The 14,786-nt window shown below is 42.7% G+C and overlaps 1 protein-coding gene across 6 annotated transcripts in view; it reads right to left on the bottom strand.

Annotated features, from left to right (window-relative positions):
• Nucleotides 1-6,738, bottom strand: part of pde3a (phosphodiesterase 3A, cGMP-inhibited) — a 47,418-nt gene extending 40,680 nt beyond the window's left edge. For 2 of the 6 annotated variants that reach the window (XM_086035965.1, XM_086035971.1), the window contains exons 1-3: nucleotides 6,610-6,738; nucleotides 5,802-5,892; nucleotides 2,674-3,558 (exon numbers count right to left, since the gene is read on the bottom strand). In XM_086035965.1, the coding sequence (XP_085892091.1) occupies nucleotides 2,674-2,745 (72 nt within the window). In that variant the 5' untranslated portion in view covers nucleotides 2,746-3,558; nucleotides 5,802-5,892; nucleotides 6,610-6,738. Of the gene's footprint in view, nucleotides 1-1,172; nucleotides 1,659-2,673; nucleotides 3,559-3,838; nucleotides 4,809-5,801; nucleotides 5,915-6,609 lie in introns of those variants that run through there. The other 4 variants (XM_086035967.1, XM_086035966.1, XM_086035969.1 and 1 more) reach the window with 4 other exon arrangements.
• Between the last annotated feature and the right edge of the window lie 8,048 nt (nucleotides 6,739-14,786).

Here is a 14,786-nt window from a genome sequence, read left to right as displayed (position 1 = left end):
CTGGAGAGCTTCATTATCTGCAGGCCTGCAACTAAAGCCTGATATGCACCAAATTTTGTTATCCTCTAAATCGTTTTTTTAAATTTTTTTTTTTTATGTGAGGTACCATTCATGTGAGCATATAAACAGAAGAACCGTGTGGGTTGTTAATGTTCGTATACTGTGTGGTGTACATACTTGGAAATGACCAACAAAGCGCACCACACATTTAACGATCCCTCCATTGACAAGAGCCTTCCGCCCATAACCAGAAGTCTAGCGCAGCACCTAGTCAAACGTGAGAGGGGCAGCACTACGGAAAAATGAACGAGAGACAAGGAGTAGAAGTTAAAGCAGTAGTGGAAGAATCACGGCTAACTGTTAGCATATCTGTTAGCGCATTGCTTTGCCGACTGTCCTCTGAGTCATTTCTATTGTGAATGACTTGGAGGATACGTTATCTAACACTCAAATCAGTTTATCTAACACTCAAATCAGTTCACTCACTCATTTTGGGTCACGGTTACGGAGTTTTATAGAACATTATATTTTACATTTGAATGAAATGATGCAATGTTTAGTAGATTATCCAGCTAATGAAAAAATGAAATGTAGTATTGTTTTGATTATAATTCATTTTGTTTCATATTATGTCTTGTTTTCTGGTGGTTCATGTCTTGTCCTGCTCATTTTTGTTTCCAGCTGTACTCACAACCCGGTCCATTGTGTCTTAGTTCCAATCATCTCCCTCAGCAACTCGTGACTTGTCCAGGTGTTCCTCGTTGTCTCGTCAGTTTGCCTGTTTTTTTTTTGTTTTTTTTCTGACATCGGTGGTTCATTGTTTGTGGTTCTGTTGAAGTGCAGTTCTGCGTCTTGTAGTGCTGTGTGATTTTTGTTGGATCTTGTTTTGTTGAATTTTGGTCATTTTGGTATTTTGTTTTTTCCAGAGTTTTGTTTGCCTTTTTGTTTTTTAGAAATACATTCTTTTTTTGTTTGAGTACATCCTGCACTACTGCCTTGCTCCTCCTGCTTCCTGAAAATGGGTCCACCTCTTACCTTCACCACCACCAATACCCTCAGTAACACATTTCAGAGATAAAATTGCATCATCTATTCAAATCAGTACGTAGAAAGTTTTAACGCAGATGTTCAGCCTCGCGAGGAAATGATTTAAGCAACAAATTTAAACGTACTTGCTTCAAGTTGTCACTCCCAAACCGTAGATCATCAACCATAAACGTGGGGCAGTAGTTCAGCATCAAGTGTTTTAATGCAGACTCTTTCCATAAGAATAGTATTGCATTTAACAATGCCTGACATAGTGGAGCTTTAAATTAAATAGAGAGGGGCATGTGACAACTCTCTTTAATTCAACATGTGGCCTTTTCAGAATACATCACAAAGGCCTGGATATGCTCATATATGACGAAAAACAGCCAAGACTCACTGGCTCCAGTGAAGTCCAGCATCTCTCACAAAATTATCCTCCTTAAATCGGAGTATCAGCACAATTGCCCTGCGAATTGTTGTGGTAATTCCCTGTCCTTTCCCAAATTGTTTCTATTGGATTTTCAAAGACGGATTTATAGAACAAACATCTGGGATGCCAGGGTACATATAATGTAGCACCGGGCTTGCCATCACTTATATTGGTCCAGCTGCAAAGGATTGACTCCCTGCTGTATATGGGACCTGATAGGAAATATGAGGGCACGCTAAGGGACAACATATCGGCCTAAGCACTTGTCACATGTGTGTGGGGGGACTTTCCTGAGAGGCCCTAGGTGTGCAAAAGCCAGATGACAGACTTTAACTGAGCACAATCAATTTCCAGTCCTCATGGACACCGGCGCACCGATCATGTGCACGCCTGTATATAACAGAATGTTCTTAAGTTAATAGAAAAAAAATGTTGAGCAAATGAATGTTTCCCAGAAGGAATATGAGTTTTGAATAAGTGCTGTGATAACAAGTCATGACATATACAGTCGTTCAGAAAGATTCAACACAATCAATTGAGCCTCAACATTAACATAAATATACAACCGTTAAAATGCAACACTTGAAGACAACAAGCAGATAGTCAAGCGGTCAATCTGGAATATATGAGTCATATCTAATTGACTGAGGAAATCCAAAACCAGCGCCACACACAAGGCAAGAACAAATGTTTATTTACCGCTACGCTGTTATGAGAAAATGTGCTCTTAGTTTGTCAAGTTTGTGAACACATGCATCACTTTGGGAATCGGGACAACGCACATGATAAGTTGACACGTGCCACTGTGCCCTCTGTGCACACACACACACACACACGCACACACACACACACACACACACACAAAAAGCAGTAATGTCCACAGTAATTGTACTATCTATCCGCATGAATCCTCAAACCGAGCCCCTGAGCTCAGCAGGATGCTGATGATCACACTAACAGCAGTAGCAGACTGCAAGTAAACATGCAGGCAGGCCGACAGTCGCTGCAAGTGGCAACCCCAAACATGGATGCCCGTGAAGACTCATGACGGCCATTGCTGATAATGCACTAATTGTTATTGCCTGCTAAATACGTCCCGTGGGGGCACTTTGCGTAAAGACACTGCCCGCGTAGCGCCTAAATGGGCCCACGGCGGCTGGAAGGTCACCACCACACAAACATGTTAGTTTAAAGAGCCCACACGTACGTCTTACCTGGTCCCGCGGAATGCAAGGCAGCGAAGTCCTGCGGTGGGACTTGCTGTTGCTCTGACTGTGAGCCATCATCTCCGAGGCTACTATGGAGCTGCACCTCCGTCTCCGCTTGAAGACAGGGATGTCCTCCTCCTTCGCCCCGGTCACAGAGCCACAGCACCCCGTCCCGCTGGTCCCTGGGGCCGGCAGGAGCCGGTCAGCATACCGCGTAAGCAAAACACCCAGCAGGCGAGCCAGGTAGAGTCTTCCTGCCGGCCTTGACCCTGCTTTGCTTACGAGAGACGAGGGAGACGGCCTTTGGTGAAACGACACAGACACTCCCTGACCCAGTCGGACGAGCGACGGGGTCCGGCCAGCCGAGAACGCGCGGCGGGGCGAGGAGGGAGGAAGGGAGCAAGGGAGGGAAGGAGGTGGGGGCTGACTGCGCAGCGGCTTGGCTCAAAGTGGCGCACCGCTAGACCAAAAACAGCGGCGGTACTGACGAGCAACGGCACGACCCAAAAGAAGACATATAAGAGCGTAAACACGGAGGGTGGGGAGGAGTTGGGGACGCGCGAAGACAGGCAAGCGGTCAAAAACAGCTCCGGAGCGCATCCGGCCGCCGAATGCAGACGAGAGCCAGAGCCGCCTGGATGTTTTGTGCAGCCCGCATCCCGCAAACGGACCTCGATGCTCCTCTGCGAGACGGTGCCTGAGTGGCAGATAATCTCAGCTCGCCACGAGGGGCCTCTCGAGTCCGGCTACGACGGCGTGACACATGTGCTCACGTCGCCATGCGCTCCGACGCCGCCGGGGGGATGTTTGTCATGAGTGGCGCTTGATGAGCCTCTGGAGCTGTCCATCTCCAAGACCGACCTTCAGCATCAGTCGAGAGCGAGAGCAATGCTGCAAAATATGCAAAGCCGCTAGAGCATTTACTTGATATTCAGTTTAACCCTTACAAACTGGGTCGTAGTTGACCCAAATTTGATTCAAATGGAAAAATGGGTCAATCTTTTTGTTGTTATTTGACAATTGACAGCAAAAAAAAAAAAAAACGGACCGACGGACTAACTGACGGACTGACTGACGAACTTACTATTACATTTCAGTGTGTCACAAAAAGGTACCCAGGCCGCTGATGAATGACGAATGATGGACCAGCAAAATTCAGTAAAATGCCCACCTCACTGTAAATTTATGCCAGTCTCAAAATGTGTATTCTTCAGACGTAAACATGACACATTTCCTCATTTTCGCTCATGCGTTTTCTTATTTAGGTGGATTTGTACAGGCTGCAACTACGGAGACAAAACATACACAAAATATTGCATTCATTGTGCTCCGACTAGTCAGTTGACGATACTGACTTTGTAGTTGGAAGTAGCCTACGGTTAACTTTTCATTCACGTTTAACTCAAGACTCAGAGTGGCTTTTAAATGTTTGTATAGGTCAAATACTTTGGCTCTGCTGCCAGTTGGAGTCCTAATACAAATAAATCAGCATACTGGCTGCAAAAAGAAATGCTCTATAATCATTCATGAATTTCATCATGGTTTTAAAAAAAATGGTATGGTGTTAAAATGTTGAACATAACACATTATAATAAATAGACTTTCAAGCAGACTCGAATTTCAAAACAGCGTGTGTTCCCCAAGTATGAAATGACTCATAACGATTAAGTTTTAATGCTGTTATTGTTGACTAATTGGCTTTGTCAGGGTGAACTATACCTTCAGGCTCTGCAGAGCAAGAGAAAGAAAGAAAGAGAGAGGAAGTGAGTGGTAAACACATTTTAAGAATCTAAAAATACACTTCAACTACTGAGGACATTTAGAGGAATATTAAAGGTTTGTGATCAGCTCTAACCAGGATATTGCATGTCCCCTGGTCGCCTTATCATGTTGGCGGGGTTTATGCGTCCCAATGACACTAAGAGCTAAGTTATTAGGGGCTTTATGCAGGGCAGACAGATCTGAGGTGAGGGACCAGAGAATGCACAACTCAAATGAGCACTAATGTTGAAAAATATACACGATATCATCGCAGTTTCCCATGCCAGCGATGGCGAGTGCCCGGTGGCTGGGACTTCACCCACAACCCATTCCCGATCGATCGCCATCTGTTGGAGGGTCCATTGGCGTCTGGCCAAAGGCGGTCTTATTCCTGGCTAAATTAAGAAGCTAGCTCCAGGGATGCGGAACATTTCCTCTCTGGCAGGGAAAAGAGCCTGAGCTGGTGTGTGAGGTCGAGAGGTTTTGATTAGATATAGTTGGGCTCGCTTCTTGCTTTGATATCGGACTGCTGTGCTTGTCACGGAATGTCCGTAGAACGGCACGGCAAGTTCAAATGGAAGAGCGTGCTCTTGGTACTAGGACACCTTTTGTGTTTGTCTGTGTGTTTGGCACGAGTTGTAACCGTGACTCGGCACATATACAGTACGTGTCGTCACTCCCCGAGAGAGAGCAAGAAAGCACAACTGTGTATGTTTTTGCAACGGAAAATGACAACAACAGCAGCACACAGTTAACTGGACTAGTAACTTCAATCTGATATCCGGCCCTGAAATGATAAATTCAGAGCTGGGCATTTTACAAAAATTTCCCAGTCCGTTTATCGCCTGCCGCCGAGGTACCCATCCGCCGTTTGTCTATTAGCCTTTTTTTTTTTTTTAATTTTCCGTCTGTGGTTTATCGCCTACAAAAGGTAATTCGTAGTCACGCATTAATGACATCACTAACACGTCTTATACTTACGAACTTTAACTTAATTAACTACAATGAGGATGACAAATAACGCATTATACTGCAAATCAGGTTTCCAGTTCATGTCAAATCACTTTCATGTGGCTTTTGTTGTGATGGTGATAGCTGCATCAGTTTTGTCAACAGCATTGTAACCTGCCAATGAATTCACAAGTTTGGCACAACATAGTAAAAACCACAATTCCACATACTTTTTAATCAAATTGTACTGCTTTATGGGAAAAGGGCTTTGCGTTTTGTTTACATGCAGTATTCATGGATAATTCAGAGAGGATTATACGTCAATGTCTTTATTTGTATGCATTTCATCCTTGTGACTTTACATTTTGAAAACAGATAAATAGATGTTAGGAAACAGATAAAAACGTTATCTGGATTTGTACCTGTGCTCCACTGCTGGTCTCAATCCAATTTATTTGCCTTCTCCATCTTCTGCACATTCCTTCGCTGCAGGACCTCACTCTGCTTGCCCAACTGACAAAATAATGCGCATACACACACACATGAGGATGGGCGATCCCAAGGTGCATCCATAATCCCGGCCAAACTGAATAAATATGAAATGTAATTTAGGTTCATGTGAGATTGCTACAAACTCACTGTTGCTGTACTTGATTTGACAATTAATATCTACAAACACATTTTTTCAATACAAAAACATGATACACCGTTTATGTACTGTAAGCTATTGCCAACCACATTGATTGTCACTTCTCAGCCGTAGGGTGAAAGGAATATTTAAGATAGCAATATTCCGATAAGCACGGCAACACATTGTGTGTACACGTGGCCATGCATAATATAAACAGCAAACGGGCAATTCATGCATATAGATACGTATTTGCAAAGGTACATATAGTGCATTGTAGTGCGTACAAACACACATTCATGACTCATCTTATTTTTCTGAAATCATAAAGGGAGTGAGTGAGTGACTCACGGCGTCATCAGCACATCACCCAAACATGCGACGTGTCACGTTTAGAAGCAGCGCGCAATCAAGCGACCGCACTTGAATGGAATACGGACAAGAGCAATCACGCATGAGCAATGCCTTGCACACGCACAAAGGCAAACGTACAGGTCACATGAAAATGTAACATTTTCATTAGCAGAGAACATGACACAAACATAAATATTTTCTGATTCAGGACGAGGTACAAAGACGGAGAGAAAGTGACTTATACTTACACTCCTCTGACGATGGAACTATTTTATGTTCGTACCTAATGATGGAAACAACACGATAAACACAAGTTAGTGTTTTATGGGGCTTCATATGAACCCACAACTTCAAGGCGTTTCATCAGCATCACCGAGAGTGGAGCCAAGAATATTTTTGTGTCTTTAATGTCTTTATTTGAATAAAGAACATGCATGGAATATTTGTGTAAAGAATTTTGATTCTTGCTACAGCTGTAATAACCACAATTATTTTCTTGCATATCGACCCATGAACCGGATTCATCACCAGTAAAGTGCCCCAAACCCTATTAAATCAATCTTTAAAATGGAAATCCACCCAAACATTTTTTTTTCAAGAATATGTTTTATGCAGGCCCACTAGTTGAACATTCTGATAAATGTTGCGTTTGTGGAATAAGAGTTAAGCAGCAAAATCCACCCGTTTTTAGCCATCTCCGGGGGCGGCCATTTTGTCACTTCTGTCGACTGAAAATGACATCACAACTACTCAGCTTCAGAAAACAGGTGAGCCGTGATTGGTCGTTACCTGAGCCCTGAGCAGTTGTGATGGCATTTTCAGTTGACAGAAGTGACAAAATGGCCGCCCCCTGAAATGGTTAAAAAAGGGGTGTGTACGAGCCATTTCTGTTATGTGGATTTATTTGGGTATATTCAACCTCCCACCACTTGGGGGAGCAGGGGAGGCAATTTACCACTGACACGGGTCATTATTAGTCAACAGAAGTGACAAAATAGCTGCCCCCAACTGATGGCTAAAAACTGGTGGATTAACTTTTACTCCACAAATGCAATATTTAACAGAATGCCTTGTTTCAACTAGTGGGCCTGCATAGGCCATATTCTTGGAAAAAAATATATTTGGGGTGACTCCCCGCTTTAATGGAACTACATTGTCCATATAGGTCTGACTGTGATCCAGGGTGTACCCCGCCTCTCACATGCTCAACTGAAATAGGCTCTAGCTCACCTCTGACCCTGAACAAGATGAATGGCACAGAAATGATGGATGGGTGGACAACACAACACATTATGCCTTTTTTCTTTCCTTGCTCCCCGAGGGGGTTAAAACGCACACGCGCACACACAACTGCTGCCCGGTAGATGGGAGCCCTTGCTGTGTAGCACCGGCTCACACTAATGTCATAACAGAAGCAGAATACAATTTTCCTTTCTTGTAAAGCCATACACCAGGCAACGGGCATAAACAAACCTCCTGAAGTGCTAAGGCAAAATGATAGATGGATACAGTGGTGTGCTGTTCAACCATAATGTCCCGTACAAGCATCATGGAATCATAAATAAATACATAAATACATCGATACATATGTAAAGTCCCCAAGACCGCCTCCCGTCTATTTGCTTCCTGCCCGATTCTCCCAGACTCTCTGCTGCTTATCATCTTGACACCTTCCCATAGGAGACTCACGGAAATATGTAGTAGAGGAGAAGGAAGAAAGAAAATAGACTGAATGGCAGATTGAATGTGCAGTAAAAAATAAAAAAACCAAGGGTCTCATTTGTATTGAATTTTTGGGTAATAATCACAAGGGATTTTGAAAATAATGGAAAATCCGGTGGTCGACTGGTTAGCACGTCCGCCTCACAGTTCAGAGGTCGTGGGTTCGGTCCCGGCTCCGGCCTCCCTGTGTGGAGTTTGCATGTTCTCCCCGTGCCTGTGTGGGTTTTCTCCGGGTACTCCGGTTTCCTCCCACATTCCAAAAACATGCATGGTAAGTTGATTGGACTCTCTAAATTGCCCCTAGGTGTGATTGTGAGTGCGGATGTTTGTCTCTGTGTGCCCTGCGATTTGCTGGCAACCAATTCGGGGTGTCCCCCGCCTACTGCCCGAAGACAGCCGGGATAGGCTCCAGCACGCCCCGCGACCCTTGTGAGGATCGAGTATCGATAATGGATGGATGAAAAATCCGCATCATAAGATGCCTCTGTGATATCATGTTAGACAATGCATGTTGATGTATACCTGATACATTTTGGGACGTTTCCAACTTCACATTGTACAATGCCGTCTGTTCAAACTGTGATCCATGTATCACAATTTGTGGGAAAAGAGAAGGACCTCGTGACGGATTAGATACAATCCCAAATATTTTCTCACCCCTCAGAAAAACCACCCGCTCGCGATAGGCGGCCTGTCATGAAGTCACGTACTTCCCACTCTCCCCAGAGTCACGTCTATACTAAGTGCGTATGTGAATCTCGCCTATCGTTGTTTCCCGGGAATCAGTGAGCTTGTAGGACGGTGACTTTTTCTCTCATCTGAAGCTTTGGTTTGACCATACTCCCTTTTGTGCAATGAATGACAAATGTGGCTGTGAAACCGTGAACATTCTGGACAAAATGTATTGAAGTAACTTGTGAAAACTAGAGATGCAATTTCCTTGGAGACCAGCATTAATTCCAGATGTTTGGGTTGACTTCCTCTTTAATACCGAAAATAAATACTAACGATTGGCTTCACTATTGGTATACAGTATAACAGTGAGGACATAATATCCATAAATGGAAAACCAAAGAAGTAAAAGGTCGTTTTTTGTTTTTTTTTTAATAAAAAAAAAATGTTTCCTTGATTCTTCATTGTCTTGTTCATACTATTATGCATGTACTAGTGCTGCAAGATTTTTTTTTTTAAATCAAAAGTAAACACGGTGTGAGTGTATTTTATATTACTGTTGAGTAGAGCATCACATTATGCTCTCTCCGTCTGTCCTTTCGCTGGAAAGCTCCCTCATGCGGGCAACTCTTATCCGATGCCAGCATTGATGTCATAAGTGGCCCAATTTCTCAGCTCCCGATTGGCCGATCCGCTGTGACACCGCTCTCCTCTTTGTTGTACAGTTAACAAATTCGCGTCACAGTGGTAAGTGGTCTCTTCTCCATCTCTCCTCTCAGTCTGGCTGACACTTGCCATGCCCCCCCCCCCACCCCCTTTTTTCAATCTTGCGCATGTCGAGCTCTTCTCCAACTGCAGTATAAGGAAACATCCAGTGAGCCAGCTGCTGATTGGCTCAGACAAAGGAGCAAGTGATGCATGCAGCTGTCAGAAATGGGAACAGACCTCAATACGAGCAGACCTCAACATCCGAATGTGTGCTTGCTCTGTGTACTGACCCCGCAATGATTATTGATGATTAGACATTATGTGCAGCTCCCTTAAAGGGTGTCATTTTGGGTGCTGGTCTTGTAGGATTTAATTTTCTATGTTATCAATTGTACATCGCTACTCTTTTAGTATGTTTTGAAAATCCATCCACACACATACATTAAGTATTTCACTATAATGAATTGAAATTGGAATGGTTTATCTTGGTCATTTTATATATATATATATATATATATATATATATATTAGGGCTGGGGAAAAAAATATCGCAAGGTATCATGTAACGTTTTATGCCGATACCAAGTATCGATACCATTGATGAAGTATCGATACTTTCGATACCTTAATGTTATGTTATGTTTTGCATGGTCTATAACATACTTTTGGAACATTTGAGGTCTTTAAAGTTGAGCTTTGTGAATATTGCACTCAGTTACTGGAACAATTTAGGCACTTTTCAATCGTGACACTTGAATAAATGTCAAATGGCACTTAAGGTAAAACTTTGGAAACACATGCCTCAGTTGTTGTTTTGTTTTTTATAATATCTAAGCATCGCAATACATATCAGATCTCAACCCAACCCAACCCATGTTGGGCATGTCAAAAATGGGTGTTCAAGAAACACCAAACTTTATAGCCTATCAAGGCCATTAATTACACTTCTAAATCCGTGCCTTGTGTAATGTCAGAGGGTTTGTCAAATTATTCTCACTTAAGTGTAGTGAGTGTAAGAACGTTCATTTTGCTTCACTAGATCCTAACATGCTTCGCGACTGATATTGACCAGGTCTATGTTGAGGGACTTTGTGCATTTGGGCATGAAAAAAAAATACATGAAAGGTGCATCACTTGGTGGACTCTTTGGCAGTCATGCATGTAAATCGTACATGCTTGTGAGGCACAAAATGACAACATGCATGAAAGAGCACAGTCCAAAGTCAAGCACATTTCACAAATGAAGAAGATGATAATGGCTTCCATTGTCATCACAAATCAAGTAATCACATGTTCCAATTTGATTAGCGGCATAGGCGCAACACAGAACTTGGAGGGGGGTTGATGAAAGGGATGAAAGTGTGCTTGCAATGCGCAACACACACACGCACACACGCACATGAGATGTGAACTGGATTGCCTCATCCACCATCATGGATATACATTTAATATACAACTTTCTTGGCGTAATCAGATATTTTTGATCATCAATCGTCGTAAAACAGAGGGTTTCTTGAGTCATTTGTTTGTGTTTGAAAACGGTTTGTTTTCAAGTTCCAGTGGCTGGCTGAGCGTCAGTAGCGAGCTCAACCGAAGGAACAGGATAATGCTCCCACCTAGTGGGAGATATCTGCAGTCTAATTTCAATCAAGTGGCCACTTCTCATCTACCCACGACGGATGGATCTTGAAGCAAACAACGAATAGGTGTCAAAGGGAATTAGGTGCATTCTATTCGCCAAAAATACTTGTCTTATGCCTTAATAACTATTAAATACATTTGGGGTCCGACTGCATCATACGAGTGAATTGGTTGCAGGAATTATGGCGGCAGAAAGAAATGTAAACGTTTAAAAGTACTTGACCGCATGAGCTGGTTACACGACAAAATAATTGAAACGATCACGCTTGTACTGATCATGACATGAGCAACCGTCCCAGTCAAACAGTTAAAAGTGTATTTTGAATATCACTGTCAGGTATTTCTAGAGCGTCGATTCACAATGAATGTTTTCCCTGCAAATGAAGCAAGTCCAAGACCTTGCTCCTCATTAATTGTTGAAGAACCAGAAGAACGTGTTTGTGTGTTTACTCAATATTATCACAGTTTTCGACAGTAAAAATTCACACTCCGACTGGAAGCTTCATTGGGTACATTGCACAATCCAATAAGCTTAAATGAAACAACTTTATCAGTTTTTTCAGAGGCAATTGATGACACACTGACACTGCTAGTGGGTTTATTTTACTTAATGAATAATTATTGCGTCGTACTGTGAGTTAAAATCACAACGATTCGTTTACATCCTTGAAGACTGCATGCGCACACAAACGAATAGTTGGCCAAGGACAAATTATCGGTCACGTGACATGGCAGGTGGCAGTGGCTCTGATTCTGTAATTGCTGGTTAGCAGCAGATGGGTTGTCTGTCTCCCCTGAGTCCATCAATGCGCCATGATTAAGTTATTCACTCACTAAAATGCAAATGGCAAAACAAAGCAACTCTCATTCTTTTCTTTGATTTACCATTAGGCTTACTTTTCTGTTTGATCTTTTTTCTATTTACAGATAACTCAGGCTTTAATATCACATCTATTCTCTACACTGCCTATTACGTCTTTTATGTGCCAATGCAAGCCTAGTTTAGTGTGTTTGGGAATTTGGCTGAGCGCATTGCGCCATGCTGGCATTTTCTTTTACACGCCCTCGGCACACCTGGCAATTAGGTGGCTGAAAGTAGACTAAACTTTGGACCGGGGCTCTTCAATCCTGTTCCTCCAGGGCCGCCGCCCTGCCTTTTTTCCATCTCTCCCTGCTGCAACACACCTGATTCATATGATCAGATAATCAGAAAGGTCTGCAGAAGTGGATCACGATGCTGATCATTCGAATCAGGATCGGCAGGCCCTCGAGGAACAGGATTGAAGACCTCTGCTTTAGACCATCTGGGAGCAGGTCTAAGTTGTGGCGCAGGTGGTGTGATATCATTTTGGTGAATTTCATGGAGGGGCAGGCAGACAGATTCTGTATCAATATATGACAACAGCGCGCATCGAACCCTCTGAATCGCTGTAGAAATCAAGTCGTTGATGAGCATCTTTATTACACTTTTAGAATTTTGTGAGGTGCACCAGCCCCTCCTCCTAACCCATCCTTAAAACAGCATAAATCGTTTGTGAGTAATGTGCGACGAGACCGTCATTATTTCAGTGTTTATACTTTTCCTGAAACGTTTATTTGGTGGTCTGCCATGACTTATTTGGAATGGAAAATGCATAGCTATATAAAGGTTGGGTGTTATGTTTGGGCTTTTTTTAGTTTTGTTTTCTCAGTATTTCTGTGTCTGTCTCGTCAATGATTGTGTCCACCTGTTTGCATTCCACCCCCTTGCGTTAGCCAATCAGCTCCCTCCTACCTTGCGCGTCTTGGTGTTTCTCGTTGTCTTGTCAGTATGCTTGTATTTAAGTTCCTAGTTTTTGTTCTGTCCTTGTCGGATCATTGTCGCTGTCAGGTTGTTTTGTTCCTCCCGGCGTTATGTTTTGTTTCTTAGCGTTTCTTTGCTACTTTGAGTTTTGGACTTTTCAAGATTTGTTTGTCTTTGTTTTTGTTAATAAATATTTTCTTCAGTACCGCCTGCTTCTCCTGCCTCCCTGCATTTGGGTCCTCCATCCCGGAAACGTGACATTGAAAAACACTGGATTAGAGGACAAATATTTTTTTTTATCAACACAAAGATAAGAAGTTCAGAACCCAGGAGACCTCTAAAGTGTGCTGCACATGATGTTGGAAAACTGTCAGGATTCAGTATGTTTTTACTTTTTACAATACTGCTCCAATGACCACCGAGATTCCAGTTAATGGATGACAGTGCAGTGACTCCATTAGCTTCAGTGCCCCATAATAAGCCCATTTATCTCTCTAATCACAGGGCCTTATCATGTTGTTTTGAGCCCAGCATGAGAGAGGATGTCTTGGCTATTGCCCGTGAAGAGTGCAGCTCTAAGTGAGCTGTTGCTCCTTTCCACCTCATTACCTTGACCTTTGTGCTACTAATTAACTTGGTGGGCGTAGCATCAAGTCAAACAAATACGGTTAGCTTCTTTTTGTGGCAAAACCTGCTGGCAGGGTAGGGCGAAAAGTGTTTCCTTACATTGCATTCTGCAGATGAAAATACGTTTGTACTAAAAAGGAAAGGACACTGTGTGGTTGCCAGACTGCATCTCTTCTTTACAAAACAATGGGATGCATCCCCAGCGGCACTTAAATCTTTAATAAAAACTGAATGTGTTCCATTGAAAGGAAATTAAAGCATTATAACAATGTGCGTTGGGCTAGCTATGTCAAAATGCAATGTGTGATATGGATCATTTCATGCTTTTAATCAGTGCTAAAGTTAGAGCTTGCCGTGTTAGCTGCTATGCTAACTGGTCAAGGACAAACTTAAAATGTCTGATAATATGGGTAGATGGGTTGCATTGTTTTTGAGTAACACATTCTTATTGCTGGAAATGTTGAAAAGCTCTCAAAACTAATAAAAATGGATTTACCTTCTGTCTAGCCATGGTCATATGTCATTTCTGCTGCGTCATGAACTTAAAACAGCTAGCCTGTTTTCTAAACCTGAGCCGTGATTGGTCGTCGTTACCTGAGCCCTGAGCAGTTGTGATGTGATTTTCAGTCGACAGAAGTGACAAAATGGCTGCCCCCAGAGATGGCTAAAAAGGGGTTGATTTTGCTGCTTAATTCATATTCCACAAACGCAATATTAATCAGAATGCCATTTCAACTAGTTGATCTGCTCGGTTTGGGTTAACTTCCCCTCCAACCTTTTTTATCTTCCTCTAACCTCTTCATCGTAATAGTAAATCGAGGACACTTGTACAGTATAGCGCTTTGTCCACAGCGTAGATGCGATTACGTCAATCGCGATCAACCAGTTGCTCGATGAGGGGGTGTCAGTCGATCGCATGGCAATCACTGCCAATCCTCCCAGTTTTATGCTATGGATATAGCTGCCTGTAAATGGGATTGAATCAGTTCATACATAAAAACAAAAAAAAATCTGGCATCAAGTAAGTCTTCCTTGCCAATGGTTGGGGCTACACTGCAGTCATATGACACATCGGTGAATTATCATGTGCATCACAAAGATAGAAAGGTATTTGTTCGGGATTTTCTGTCATGAAATTGTATCTATTACAAGTACTAGTGATACGCAATATTTGTGGTAAAAACAAAAAAAAAGTGGTATCGAACATGCCTAGGAATCACCATAGGATTTATGTACCCAGAGTTAAATAAACGATCACACTGTATTATCACA

Source organism: Filicampus tigris, chromosome 7 (assembly GCF_054856515.1).
Source record: "Filicampus tigris isolate MCC_2025a chromosome 7, RoL_Ftig_1.0, whole genome shotgun sequence".
Lineage (NCBI taxonomy): Eukaryota > Metazoa > Chordata > Actinopteri > Syngnathiformes > Syngnathidae > Filicampus > Filicampus tigris.
The sequence above is the reverse complement of the archived record's forward strand: the minus strand, read 5'-3'. Positions and strand labels throughout refer to the sequence as shown.